The sequence below is a fragment of the Canis lupus genome, chromosome 11 (assembly GCF_048164855.1).
Source record: "Canis lupus baileyi chromosome 11, mCanLup2.hap1, whole genome shotgun sequence".
NCBI classification, from domain to species: Eukaryota; Metazoa; Chordata; class Mammalia; order Carnivora; family Canidae; genus Canis; species Canis lupus.
Window position 1 is genome coordinate 70,130,075 of NC_132848.1, and position 14,007 is coordinate 70,144,081.

Genomic DNA, 14,007 nt, shown 5'->3' on the forward strand with positions numbered 1-14,007 from the left:
ATTCAGTCAGTCTACAAAATAAGCCAGACCTGTGTTTACCAATTTTATCAGAAACATTCAGAATTATACTGGTTTCATCAGCAGTAAAAACTAGCTAAAGCTGAGTTTCCACTCAAACTTCCAACTATTCCCCCATTAGTATTCTGCGTAAACTATCTAAAGTAGTATCTTGCACTCAGTCACTTTTCCAAGTTTTCAGGCCAAGTTACAACTAAGGTCTCAACTTTGAGCAAATCACCCCAGCACAGTATACATTTCCTAGCTCAGCCAGGTTAGCTAACAGACAACAAAAAGTCACAGTGGCCTACAGTAATTTAACTCAATAAGAAGTGAACACTGAATTGAGAGGCAAAAAACAAACAAACAAACAAACAAATTAATTAATTAAATAATGAGAATAATGAGAATAGCCCATCTTTGTACTGGATAAATCTTAAACAGCTTTCAAAACAACCTCCATGAAGCTTTTCTTAACATCCATAGCCAAATTAATCTTCCCTCCTTAGAACCTTTGTTTTTATTTCTCATAATGGTTTACTTATACTGTAGTAATTCCTCTCAATAGCCAGACTGTAAGTACCGTGTGGGGCTTACTTATCTGTATATCACAGAGCCAAAGACAGTACCTTACAGAATAAAATAAAGAACCTTCTTGCTTTTTTAAAAAGCACAATTTAAATACTAAAAGAACAAAACAGACAGTAACTACTTGAAGAGTGGAGAAGACCACTCAAGGCTATGCCAATTACATAAGGCCTCATCAAGAACATAGAATTGAGGTGGTTTTTGGAGGGATGAGGAAGCATGACATGGTTTAACCTTAACGAGGAAACAAAAACTAACTTCCTAATACCTCTTTCCTATCAGAGCTGTAATCCCAACAGCCAATCCCAACTCTATTTGCAGCCTGAAGCCCATCTAATTACAGATTTCCAGACCTCCTTTTTGCTCACTGGCAACTGGAGAAATAATTATGCCACATGCTCGGGGCGCCTGGGTGGCTCAGTGGGTTAAGATCTGCCTTCAGCTCACGTCAGATCTCAGGGTTCTGGGATGAAGCCCTGCATCAATGCTCTGCGCTCAGTGGGGAACCTGCTTTTCTCTCTTCTACTGTCCCTCCCCCTGCTTCTGCTCTCTCTCTCGCCCACACTCTCCAATAAATGAAATCTAAAAAAAAAAAAAAAAAAGTCACATCCTCAAACTAAACAGTAAGTGGCAAGGCACAATTCTGAGCAGAACCCTTTCAATTCTAAAGAGACTATAAAACTGACACGGGAACTTTTCCAGGGTAAGAATTACAGATCTAGGTAACACCTGGAGCACCAGTACCTAACTGCTCTAATCTTGATCGTCTTTCAAAGGTAGGTTAGACACTCCCAGAAGTGACAGTTCGCAAATCCAGAAGACCACTACAGTCTACAACAGGGTCTGGCACACTTTTTCTGTAACAGGCTAGGTAGTAAACACTTTAGGCTTAGGGTACCATATGGTCTGTGTTACAACTATTCAGTCCTGCCACTGTCACATGAAAACAGCCACAGCCAAAATATAAGTAAATGGGCACAGCTATAGTCCAACAACACTTTATTAACAAAAACTCCCAGCAGGCAGTTTACCAACCCCTGGTCTCCAGTCATAATTAGGTTTGGTTTTGGTCAATTCTAGCAATATGCTGAGGTAACAATTTATACTTCTACCCTCTTACACAGAGACTTTATGATTTTTATTTAAGCCCCTTGATCCTGACTGATCTAGAATTTCTAAAACTGTCATTTTTCTTTCTTTACATTCTCCAGTACTGTCAGAAATGACCAGACCACCCACACTTTTTACACTCCTCATTCCCTGAGAAACCTCTTTTGCAATAGCTACTTGGTCTACGGAAGTATTGCCTTCAATAAATACTTTATGTTACCAAAGGATAAATAAATTAGCCATTTACTTGAAACTTTGTTAATCTGAGTAACTTCTGTTGGGTTACTCCACTGAGATTTGAGGGTTAATCTGTAACTACAGCATAGTGCAGATATAAAGAACAACTTTATTTTTTAAAATTTCCCAACTCTTAATAACTTATAAAGACTAAAAGTCAATTCATTATCCATTTTAAATAGCTAAGGGCTAACTTAGCTGTATAGATATATAGACGGACCTGATATGTATACATACATATATAGAGATGTGTAAACAAAAGACATTCTTGATAACAAGAATATCTGACTTACAGTGTGAGCACATTTCCAACGGATAACTTGCCTCATTTCCCTAGAAAAAAGAAATAATAATTAGTCACAAATTTATTTAAAAGGTTATTTGGGTCCCAAAACATAGGGAAATAAGCCAAAAACCAAAGTATCCAGATCTATAAATTACAGTTTTCAGATACAAAAAAATTTTACATAGTAAAATTCTTAACAAATCAAATCTGATCTGAATCAAACAGACCTGAGTTGTGTGACTTACACAAACATTTGAGTAAAATTTATTTTAAATATTTTAATGCCCTAAATATGCTGAATACCCAATTGTAACATACTGAAGACTATCAATGCTCTAACTGAATTCAATTTGGGACAAAGTTCAGAAAAAACCTTCTCCTGTTACCTCTATTTTATTTATTTTTTTAAAGATTTATTTATTCATGAGAGACACAGAGAGAGTCAGAGACACACAGGCAGAGGGAGCCAGGCTCCCTGCGGGAAGCCCCACGTGGGACTCGATCCCAGGATCCCTGGATCACGCCCTGGGCCAAAGGCAGACGCTCAACTCTGAAGCCACCTGGGCGTCCCGTCACCTCTATTTTAATGAAGTTTCTCGGGACTGTAAAGCTCTTAAAAAAGAAGAAAAAGAAGAGCTTCTTAGCATTTATACCTGCACTGAAACCATTTTCTATATGCTGCTCAACTAAAATAAGACAAATTTTCATAAGAAAATGGGTCCAAAGTAAGACAGCCAATTCAAGTCTTTTTCTTGAGAAGTCTTATTTCATGAATAAAACTCCAAGTTGATAATTTACCTGAATTCCTAACTTATAAAATATATAAAACCAACCATCTGTTTTCTATGCAGGATTCCATTTAAATTTATAGAAGGAAAAAAGAGCTCTAAAAAAAACTACAGACCTGGCCCAGAGTCTACATTTAATGAATCTTACTGAACTGAGCCCAGGGCAGTCAAGTACCTGGTGAATGATCAGATCATTTGCTTAGTGATAAAACCAGGAGTAATTCTAAAACACTAAAAACTCCAAGTATAACAGACTCACATGATGTAAAAATCATGAAGATCTTTTAAAAGTCTATAGAATTTACGGGCACCTGAGGTGGCTCAGTCGGTTAAGCATCCAACTCTTGATTTCAGCTCAGGTCATGATCTCAGTGTCATGGGATCCAGGCCTCATCATGCTCTGCACACAGCGTGGGGTCTGTTTGTCCTCATCTCTAATATAAATAATAAAATCTTGGGGAAAAAAGTCTACGGGCACACCAGGTGGCTCAGCAGTGGAGTATCTGTCTTTGGCTCAGGTCATGATTCCAGGGTCCTGGGATCGAGTCCCACACTGGGCTCCCCGCAGGGAGCCTGCTTCTCCCTCTGCCTGTGTCTCTGCCTCTCTCTGGGTCTCATGAATAAATAAATAAATAAACTTTTTTAAAAAGTCTACAGATCCTTAAATAATTGAATTCTTAAAAGTTCAGTGATAAAATCAATACCACACATCCTATGTTCATTCCGTTTACCTAATCTTGACCCTGTCTAGCAATGTGTTCAATAGGATTAACATATGAATATACTTAGCAGAGCCTCAGAGGTTACTGAATACAGCCTGAAAAACATATTTTAGTCCGGTTCATTAGCTATAAGTTTGAGCTCTAAAAAAGGTTATCAGTAATTTTGCATCTTTAATTCTTCTGTTACCAATAATTAGCCTTTCCCTTGAAAATTATAGCAGATAACTGCAATTTTCCAGAATTAATTTCAGATTACTTTAAACATCAAATATATGTTAAAAATGGAAGAAATAGCAACCATTAAGAAAACTTGATAGTAATGAACAAGAGAGAGTTGTTTATTCCACCCCTTATTTAAGATTCTTACCATGATTCCTATCTTTTACTGCATCACATATTTCAGGCCTAAATTTTTTTAAAAAATATTAAAAAAAAAAACCCCACACTCTATTAAAAGTATGTTTCTTGAGAGGCTCTTGAAAGAGTACAATGATACTCTGGATTGTCATTCTGAGTTGGGTTGGTCTTTTTTGTTTGGTTTGTTTTGGTTTGTGTTTTATTAACAATAATGATTAATACTGTAATGTCTTAAAAGTGAGGGTATGGTGCAGCTGGCTCAATCAGTAGAACATGCAACTCTTGATCTCAGGGTCATGAGTTCAAGCCTCACACTGGATGTAGCGATTACTTAAATAAAACTTAAAAAAAAAAAAAAAAAAGAAGTGAAGGCAAAAAGGGTTCTATGGTAGTTTCAGGGAGAACTCTGAAACCAGGTCCAGGTTTCTTCAACTCACTGACCTTTATAATGTTATCAATTCTTTATAAATGATGCCATCCCTCCTCTATCTATATCATTCCTAGCTGGCCAGCATCCACAAGCAGCAAGCACCAGCCCAGGTGGAACCCTTCAGTGCTTTTCCACTAACAGTGAGTGAATGCCTCATCTGTCTCCTAAACTTAGAACTCATACCTCAACCTGTCTGATTTTGTGCCCAGCAAAAATAGCTTTCAAAAAAATATGATTCAAAGCAAAATGCTTTCCCCCAGATAACCAAAAACTAAAAGAATTAAGCTCCAATACGCATGCACTATAAGAAATATCGCAAGAAAATCCTTCAGGCAAAAAAAAAAAAAAAAAAAAAAAAAAAAGACATTAAATGGAAATGTGGACCTAGACCAAGAAATGAAGATCACCAGAAATGGCAAATGTGGCTTTTTTTTTTCCTCATTTTTAAACACCTTTAAAATATAACTGACTGCTTAACACAAACACAGTAACAATGTATTCTAGAGTGTATAACGTGCTGCACAAGTAACATCTATGACAAGAGCAGCATCAATGTGAGACAGAAGAGTGATGTATGCTGTCAAGATCTTACAGTATGAGGGAAACATTCCAATGTTATTTGAAAGTACAGCATGATGTTAAAGATGTGTATTTTAAACCCTAGAGCGACCATTTCTAATAAAAAAATGAATAAAATGGTATCATGAAGAATACTCAACCCAGAGGAGGCAGATAAATAGGAAAAAAGAAACAAAAAATGTGGAAAAAATAGGAAGTAAAATAGCAGGATGGCAGATTTAAATCTAAACATTCTGAAAATAATACAATGTTAAGTAATCATTCTAAAGCTACAATTAAATAAGATGCAACTGTAGGGGCGCATGGGTGGCTTAGCTGGTTAACTATCCAACTCTTGATTTTGGCTCAGGTCATGATCGGAGTCCTGGGAAGGAGCCCCATGTCTGGATCCCTGCTCAGTGGGGAACCCGCTTCTCTGTCTCTCCCTCTGCTCATACTCCCTGCTCACACAAGCACACAGGAAGTCTTCTAAATAAATCTTAAACAAACAAAAAAAGATCCAATTGTATGTCATCTATAAGAAGCCTACTTTTTTTTTTTAAGATTTTATTTATTTATTCAGGAGAGACACAGAGACAGAGAGGCAGAGACACAGGCAGAGGCAGAAGCAGGCTCCCTGCAGGGAGCCCGATGCAGGACTTGATCCCGGGACTCCAGGACCATGTACACCCCGGGCCGAAGGCAGCCGCTCAACTGCTGAGCCACCCAGATGTCCCAAGAAGCCTACTTTAAACAGAGGTTAGAGCTAGGTTAAAACTAAAAAGAAAGATATACCACACAGATATTAATCCAAAGAAAGATACAGTGGCTAGTAATACTAGATAATGTAGAATTCAGAACGAGTAATATTACCAGGGATAAAGAGGGCTATTTCATAATGTTAAAAGAGTGGATTCAAAAAAAAAAAAAAAAAAAAGAGTGGATTCAATTAGGAGGATGTTAAAAATCCTAAATATATTGTGATTTATAATAAGAATTATATTTGGTCTTCCTCTGTTTCTAGCACAAAGGTCCTAAAACTCTTGGAATTTCTTAAATGAGAACTATATAAAAAGGTGTCTTTTCTTTTCTTTTTTTTTTTTTTAAAGGTGTCTTTTCTTATATTAAGGGGTGAAGCTGAGAAAGAACCTAAAGATAGGGGCTGGTTGCAGGAGAATCAGCTATGTGATTAGAGGGTTGGAACTTTAGCTCCACTACCCTCCTTTAGGGGAGGAGGGTTTAGTGGATGAATTAATCACCAAATGCCAATGATTTAATCAGTCATGCTTATGTAATGAAGCCTTTCCATAAAAACCCATGAAAATCCAAAAGGAGGGATGCCTGAGTGGCTCAGTTGCTGAGCCTCTGCCTTTGGCTCAGGTCATGATCCCAGGGTCCTGGGATCGAGTCCCACTTCGGGCTCCCCAGAGGGAGCCTGCTTCTCCCTCTGCCTCTGTTTCTGCCTCTCTCTGCGTCTGTCATAAATAAATAAATAAATCTTAAAAAACAAAAAACTAGAAAAAGAGTAAGTTAAACTTAAAGCAAGAGAAATCACAAAGAAAAAAAAAGAGAAATAAAATAGAAGTGGACAAACAAGAAAAATCAATAAAGACAAAAACCCATTTTTTGGAAAAGGTCAATAAGTAAACCCCCCAGGCAAATCAATACAAACCCTAGAGACATTAAAATAATAATAAAGGAATTTTCTAAACAATGTTATGAAAACAAATTTTACAACTTCGATGGACAAGTTTCTTGAAAGACAGAATATGACAAAACTGACTCAAGATAAAAAAAAGAAAAGCCGAATAACTCTACAGCTATAAAAATACACTGAATTTGAGTTAAAAACTTTCTTATAAAGAAGACTACAGACCTGGCTGGCTTCACCAGTCAATTTGATCATATATTCGTAGTAAAAAACATGCCGCCTTAACTCATTTAATGAGGCCAGTATACCTTCGTACCAAAATCAGACAGAAACATTACGAAAAAGAAAACTAGGGATCCCTGGGTGGCGCAGTGGTTTGGCGCCTGCCTTTGGCCCAGGGCGCGATCCTGGAGACCCGGGATCGAATCCCACGTCGGGCTCCCGGTGCATGGAGCCTGCTTCTCCCTCTGCCTGTGTCTCTGCCTCTCTCTCTCTCTCTATGTGTGACTATCATAAATAAATAAAAATTAAAAAAAAGAAAACTATACTCTCCTACTTCTTCATGACAACCGACACAAAATCCTTAACAATATCTGAGCAAATCGAGAAAAAAATTTTAAAACATAAAATTGTTTCCTCATGACCAACTGAGGAATATCCCAGCATTGCAAGGTTGGTTTAATATTCCAAATCAATGGGATTCACTACAGTAATGGACTAAAAAGAGAAAAAATACCATATGATCATCTCAACAGATACAATAAAAGCATCTGACAAATTTCAATATCCATTCATGATAGAATAAGAACCACAATTCAGCAAGCTAAGGATCTCCCTCAATCCATGAAGTCTACCTACAAAAAGCCTACAGCTAATATACTTAATTGTGAAAGACTAAATGCCTTCTCCCTAAGATCAGGAACAAGATAAAGCTATCTGCAGCAGTGCAATAAGGCAAGCAAGAAGAAATAAAAGGCAATACAGACTGGAAAGAGGAAGTTAAACTGCCTTTACTTGCAGATAACATGATTATGTATCTAAATACCAAACAAACTACAAAAGACTATCACAACTAAAAAAATGAAGCAAAGTCACCCAATACAAGGTGTATACAAAAAGCAAATGCATTTCCATACAGACCTACGTAGTCAATTTGTAAAAGGAACAATGTCGAAGGAGTTACACTATCTGACTTTAAGAGTAAGGCTAGTCACTAATAGAGTATCAGTGTAAGACCAGACATAAAGATCAATGGAACAGAATAAAATGTAAAACACACACACAATCTTTTTGACAGAGGTGTCCAGGTTAATTCAATGGGGAAAAAAAAACCTTTGCAACAAATAATGATAAAACAAATGGATATGGGTATTTTAAAAAGGAAAAGACAAAACACGAGTAGGTATTTTATAAAAGATAAAGACAGCAAATAAGATGAAAAGATGTTTCACATCATTAGACATTAGCGGAATGCAAATTACAATTAGATACAATATTTGCAACTAGTATATATATGCCCGGAATTTAGAAACTGACATACCAAATGCTCCTGAGAATGCAGCGCACATGGTTAGGTGCTAGGCAGGGTTCTCAGATGCCACCCCCCCCACCCCCCCACCCCCCCCCACCCCCGCCGCACGACACTCCCAGGCCTAGGTGTGCAAACGGCTCTTCCCGGTTACTCAAATACTAAGGCCTAGGGACTGGCTCAAAGGGACTGTGTACATGTAATTAAGGTGCCACACCCGCTGACCTTGGTACGATTATTCAGGTGGGTCTGCTCTAATCATAACAGCCTTTTAGAAGCAAAGAGTGGACGTCAGAGATTCAAACCCAGAGGAGAATTCAGGACGAGGGAGCGCACCGCATGCCACCGAACAGGCCACTGCACTCAGGCAGCTTCTAAGGGCGAGAGGCCTCCAGCGCACAGTGAACCAGGGAACGGAGACGGCGATCGTGCCACAGCTAGACACTGAGTCCCCCCAACAACCTAAACAAGCTCAGAACAGAATCTTCCCCAAACCCTCCAGACTAGAGCTCACTCTGACTCACACCTGAGCTGCAGCCTTGTGAGTCCCTGCAGAGAACTTCTGACTTACACAACTATGACACTGTCACCAGGCCCTGTTTTAAGCCGCTAAGTTAACGGTCATTTGTAACACAGCAACAGAGGTCAACACCCAGACACACTGTGTATGTGGCTAGAGGTAAAAATGTTGACATAGCGCGTGTGGGTGAAGCTACGGAGCAAATGAAATTTTTATACATTGCTGGTGGGAACCCCAAATGACAAAGCCATTTTGGAGAACAGTCTGATGGATTCCCATCAGCGAGTTTAACAGGACACTCAAAAATGAAAACATGCCCATGCAAAGATCTGTGCATGTAAGTCCACAGAAGCTTTGTTAACAGCCCAAGGAGGAAACAACCTAAGTGTCCGTCAACCGTCAAATGGATCAACTGGTATATCTGGACACTGGAGTACTACTGAGGAAGAGGGAAGACACCCGATACACACAACATAAATCGGTCTCAAAAGCAGTCAGTGAAAGAAGCTGGATACAAAAGGTTACCTGCTGCGTGATTCCGTTTGTGAGTACTTTTATTTATTTATTTTTGTTTAAAGATTTTATTTATTTGTGAGAGACACGGAGAGGGGAAGAGGGAGGGAGAGAGAGACAGACAGACAGACACAGGCAGAGGGAGAAGCAGGCTCCATGCAGGGAGCCCCACGCGGGACTCAACCCCAGGACCCCGGGGTCACACCCCGGGCCCACACCCTGGGCTGAAGGCAGGCGCTCAACCCCTGAGCCACCCAGGGATCCCGGTCTATAAGTACTTTTAAAAAAGGCGAACTACAGTTACCAAAAGATCAGGGGTTGCCAGAGGTTAAGAGGGTCAGTGAAAAGGGGTACTGGTAACATTTAAAGGTGACAGCAATGTTTACACATCTTGATTGTGGTGGTGCTTACAAAACTGTCATGACGTTAACGATACACTTAAAATTTGTTATATGTTAGTTATACCTCAATAAAGCTGATTTTTAAAAAAATTTGAGAAAAAGCATCCAAATGTGTGCATGCACAAGCAGGGAGGGGGATGGTGGGGAAGGGGAGAGAGACAGAGTGGGAACAAGCATGCGGAGCCCCACACAGGGCTCCTTGACCTTACAGCCCATGAGATCACGACCTAAGCCAAAATCAGGAGTTGGATGCTCAACCGACTGAGCCTCCCAGGTGCCCCTAAAGCTTATTTTTTTTAAAAAACTCAATAGGAGTCTCAGATATAATGGAATTACTTTAGGACTCATAGATTTAAGTCTCTAGTTAAGAAAAAACATTGCAAATAAAAAATATAAGTTTCTCATCACTTTCTTTAAAATAATGTTTCCTATCATACTACTATTCACATATCAAGTATATGGATTTTTGTTTTTGTAACTTACAGACTCATTTCAAGGTAGCAAATTACATATTTTTAGAGTATCATGAGGATACTCTAAAATATTTTTAGAGATCTTACAGTATCATGAGGAACCAGAAACTTAAGTAATCTTGATCCTTTACTTAGTCCCCTTCTCAGATATTAAATTCCATGAGGGCAGCAACGGTTTTATTATCTTTTGCAACCCCTTGCCAGATTTAACACTGTCCTAAATCTATGCAAGAAGTATTCTATAGGTGCACATAAAAATCCAGACAGCCTTCAGGAACCTCGTTTAAGTGGCATGTTACGCACCAACGTGTTACAGAACATGGTTAGATTCAGGGCATCTTAGGAGATTCTCTACGTTCTTAAAAGTTCATTTACTAAGGAACTTTGGATTTCTGCTTTCCTTGATGCTCACCTGTCATAATGAGTTATCTATTAAGCATCTGGATGTCCGGACAGGTTAAATAAGCAAGCAGCACTCTGATATGTTCCCAAGAGGAGCCTATGGCCCAGTAAGGCCATGCTGTCCCCTCTTCAAGTCTACTGAAGACAAGGGTCCACGTATTCTGACAGCAGGCCCTTTGAAAATCGTCTAAACTTTACCGTATGCATCTACAAAATTTATTTTTATTCTCTCACATCAAGACATTTCAGGATCAAAGTAACTCTAAACAAAGTGAGATGAAAGAGATCCAAAAATACTTTCTTCATTTCTTTGCCAGAAAATTTCTTTAGAAATTATATTCCTATTCCTCCAATCAAATTGGTAATCATGATATGGTAAGTTTTTAAAATACTAAATAATATGGACTTGAAGAAAAAGAATCCAAATGTCTTCATCTGCTTAAAGACAGAGTTTGCCAACTTCCCACAGTTATGGGAATTATTATAAAGAAATCTATTAATTTCTTGGGTAAAATCACTGACCATCTTAATACTTGTTCTAGAACAGACATCCACCCTTTGCTCTCAAAAGTACAAAGCAAGGGGCACCTGGATGGTTCAGTGGTTGAGGGTCTGCCTTCAGCTCAGGTCGTGACCCCGTAGTCCCGGGATCGAGTCCTGCATCGGGCTCCCTGCAGGGAGCCTGCTTCTCTCCCTCTGCCTCGGTCTCTGCCTGTGTCTTTCATGAATAAATAAAATCTTAAAAAAAAAAAAAAGTACAAAACAATGTGTGAAACTGCGGATGGATAAACTGGGGGGAAAGAAGTGAACAGATCAAAGGATAGAAGCAAGAGATAAAAAGCACTGATACCAGCAGATTCCAAGGCCAAGTCTCCCTCCCTATCAAGGGAGTTCACAAGTATCCCTTGCTCTAGACATGGACTTCTCCATAAAGGAAGTAAGAAAGTTTGACTAGACGAGTTCAAAGGGTCCTTCCAGCTGTACCGTTTCCGACGACGAGCAAAGATGCTAGATATATTTAAATATAGAGGAGGATAGTAAAGGAAGGAGGACAGGGGAGATCAAGAAGCCCTTTACAGCATCCTGTGGACTCAGGAGACCAAAGTTTACCAAACAGAGGATGCTTCACTTCTATTCCGTTCCTTTGTGGGCAGTACAGCAATCGGCACAAGACAAGAAATGGCAGGGGCACCTGGGTGGCTCAGTCAGTTCAGCGTCTGCCTTCCCGCCTTCGGCTCAGGCCAAGCTCACAGCGCCCTGGGACCGGCCCCCACATCGGGGTCTGCTTCTCCCTCTTCCCCTGCCCCTCACTCATGCGCTCTCGCCCTCTCATACACAGGCTCAAATGAAACTTTTTTTTAAGGCAGTAAATCTCAGAAGCAGAAATTGTTAGCAATACAAATCAAACATTACCTTGGTTATGGCAACAAACCTGGTACCAGGGATACTGTGGACACTCTATAAAAATTAGTTATGATGTCACCATACGGGAAAAATGTTAACACAGAATACCACTGTCAAACAGTGACGAGTTTTCCAAAAGAAGTAACATCTGTACCTGTCAAATTATTTCAGGAGAAAAACAAAACCCCGAAGTTTCCTAGCCTGATAAATGCTGTCAAAATTATACTCTGTACCTTTACCTAGCAAATGTTTGAAGGTACATAATACGTTAACTAGCTTAAAGCTCCTACTGCATAAAAATATAAAGATCCTACTGCCTGATGGGACCTGAAATAGCAGTGTCTATTACTCAATCTCACAGTTTAAAATTTATCTTTTAAATAATATCTAACCTAACCAATCCTACTCTTTTCTACCCAAGATCAACCTCGGTTTTTGTATTTTTATCTTGTTTCCTTTGATCTTGAGGATTTATTCTAGTTTTTGGCTGTTGTAGATTTCCCACGATTTTCTATGTAGACAATCATATCATCTGCAAATAGGGAGTTTTTCTTCTTTTACAATCTTTTTTTTTTTCTTGCCTTATTCCACTGGGTAAAACTTTCATCACTATGTTTAAAGAGCTGTTTAAGAGCAGGTATTTTTACCTTGTTACTGATCTGAAAGGAAAAGCATTTGGTCTTTGCCATTAAGTATAATGGCACCTACAGATTTGTATAGTCTTTATCCAACTGAGTTAGTTCCCCCTACATACCTATTTTTATCTTTTTTTTAAGAAACTATGAATTGGTCCTGAATTTTATTAAATGTCTTTTCCATCAAATTATGTGATCACGTGATTTTTATACTGAGTTTCAAATAGTGAAACAGCTGTGCGTTTCATCAGTGACAGGACAGTGCAAGAACTAATACTAGTTATTAGTATAAATACTACTCGGTAGTAGTATTCCAACTTTTTTCCCCATAGTGCTTAATTTCCTTAAAATTTTTGGATATACACTGATGTGGGAAAATTGATAGTTTTTGCATTATTTTCCAGGGGGGTATCAAGGTAATAGAGACTATTCAAATTATCTATTACATATTGGGTGAAGGGTGGTAGTTTGTATTTTTCAAGAAACTAGTCCATTACATCACAGTTGTCAAAATTATGTCTTTAGAACCGGCTCTTTATTTCATTGATTTTCTGGTTTTTGTCTTCAATTCAACTGATTTGTTATCTCTATTTGCTGCTTCTTTTTTTTTTCTTTAAAGATTTTTACTTATTCATGAGAGAGAAAGAGAGAGCCAGACAGGCAGAGGGAGAAGCAGGCCCCATGCAGGGAGCCCGATGCGGGACTCGATCCCAGGTCTCCAGGATCACGCCCTGGGCCGAAGGCAGGCGATAGACCGCTGAGCCACCCAGGGATCCCCTGCTTCTTTGCTTTGGGTAGATTGTGCTTTTCTTTTTAATTTTTCTTCTTCAGGTTTTTGAGATGGGAGCTCAAGATTATCTACACTTTTTCCTAAAATATAGTTGCATTTAGTACTTTAAGTTTCCTTCTCAGCACTGCTTTACCCACATCCCACAAACTTCAGTGGTTGTAGTCTTCTGGTTTTATTCACTACAGTTATTCTATGAGACATACAAAATACTTACTAATATTTTTAAGTTATCACCAAAATATCCTTTTTTATATTTATAAAGTAAATCCCCTTTTGTAATTTCTTTGAAAAATGTATTAATTTCTAAACAACTGTTATATAAATTGTAAACATAGTCCATTCGCCAATTAACCTTCCAAACCAGAATTTTTCCAGGACTGAGAGACTGAGTGTATGTCCAAAAAGTTAAAAATACCTTACAAAGTGTTGGATACACTGTAAGCAATTAATAAAAGGAAGGATTTAAGAATAAGATCTCATTCCCAAAAGCTGTAAGACACCTCTCAAGTAGCAACAGACACATGACAAAAGCTTTATTTTTTAAAATATTTTATTTTAGTTTTTTTTTTTATTTTATTTATTCATGAGAGGCAGAGACACAGGCAGAGGGAGAAGCA

The 14,007-nt window shown here is 38.6% G+C and overlaps 1 protein-coding gene across 3 annotated transcripts in view; it reads right to left on the reverse strand.

The window, feature by feature from the left end:
• Window positions 1-14,007, reverse strand: part of PPP3R1 (protein phosphatase 3 regulatory subunit B, alpha) — a 65,773-nt gene that overhangs the window by 30,467 nt on the left and 21,299 nt on the right. For all 3 annotated transcript variants that reach the window (XM_072768643.1, XM_072768644.1, XM_072768645.1), the window contains exon 2: window positions 2,226-2,265. In XM_072768643.1, coding sequence (XP_072624744.1) covers window positions 2,226-2,265 — 40 coding nt within the window. The remainder of the gene's footprint in view (window positions 1-2,225; window positions 2,266-14,007) is intronic.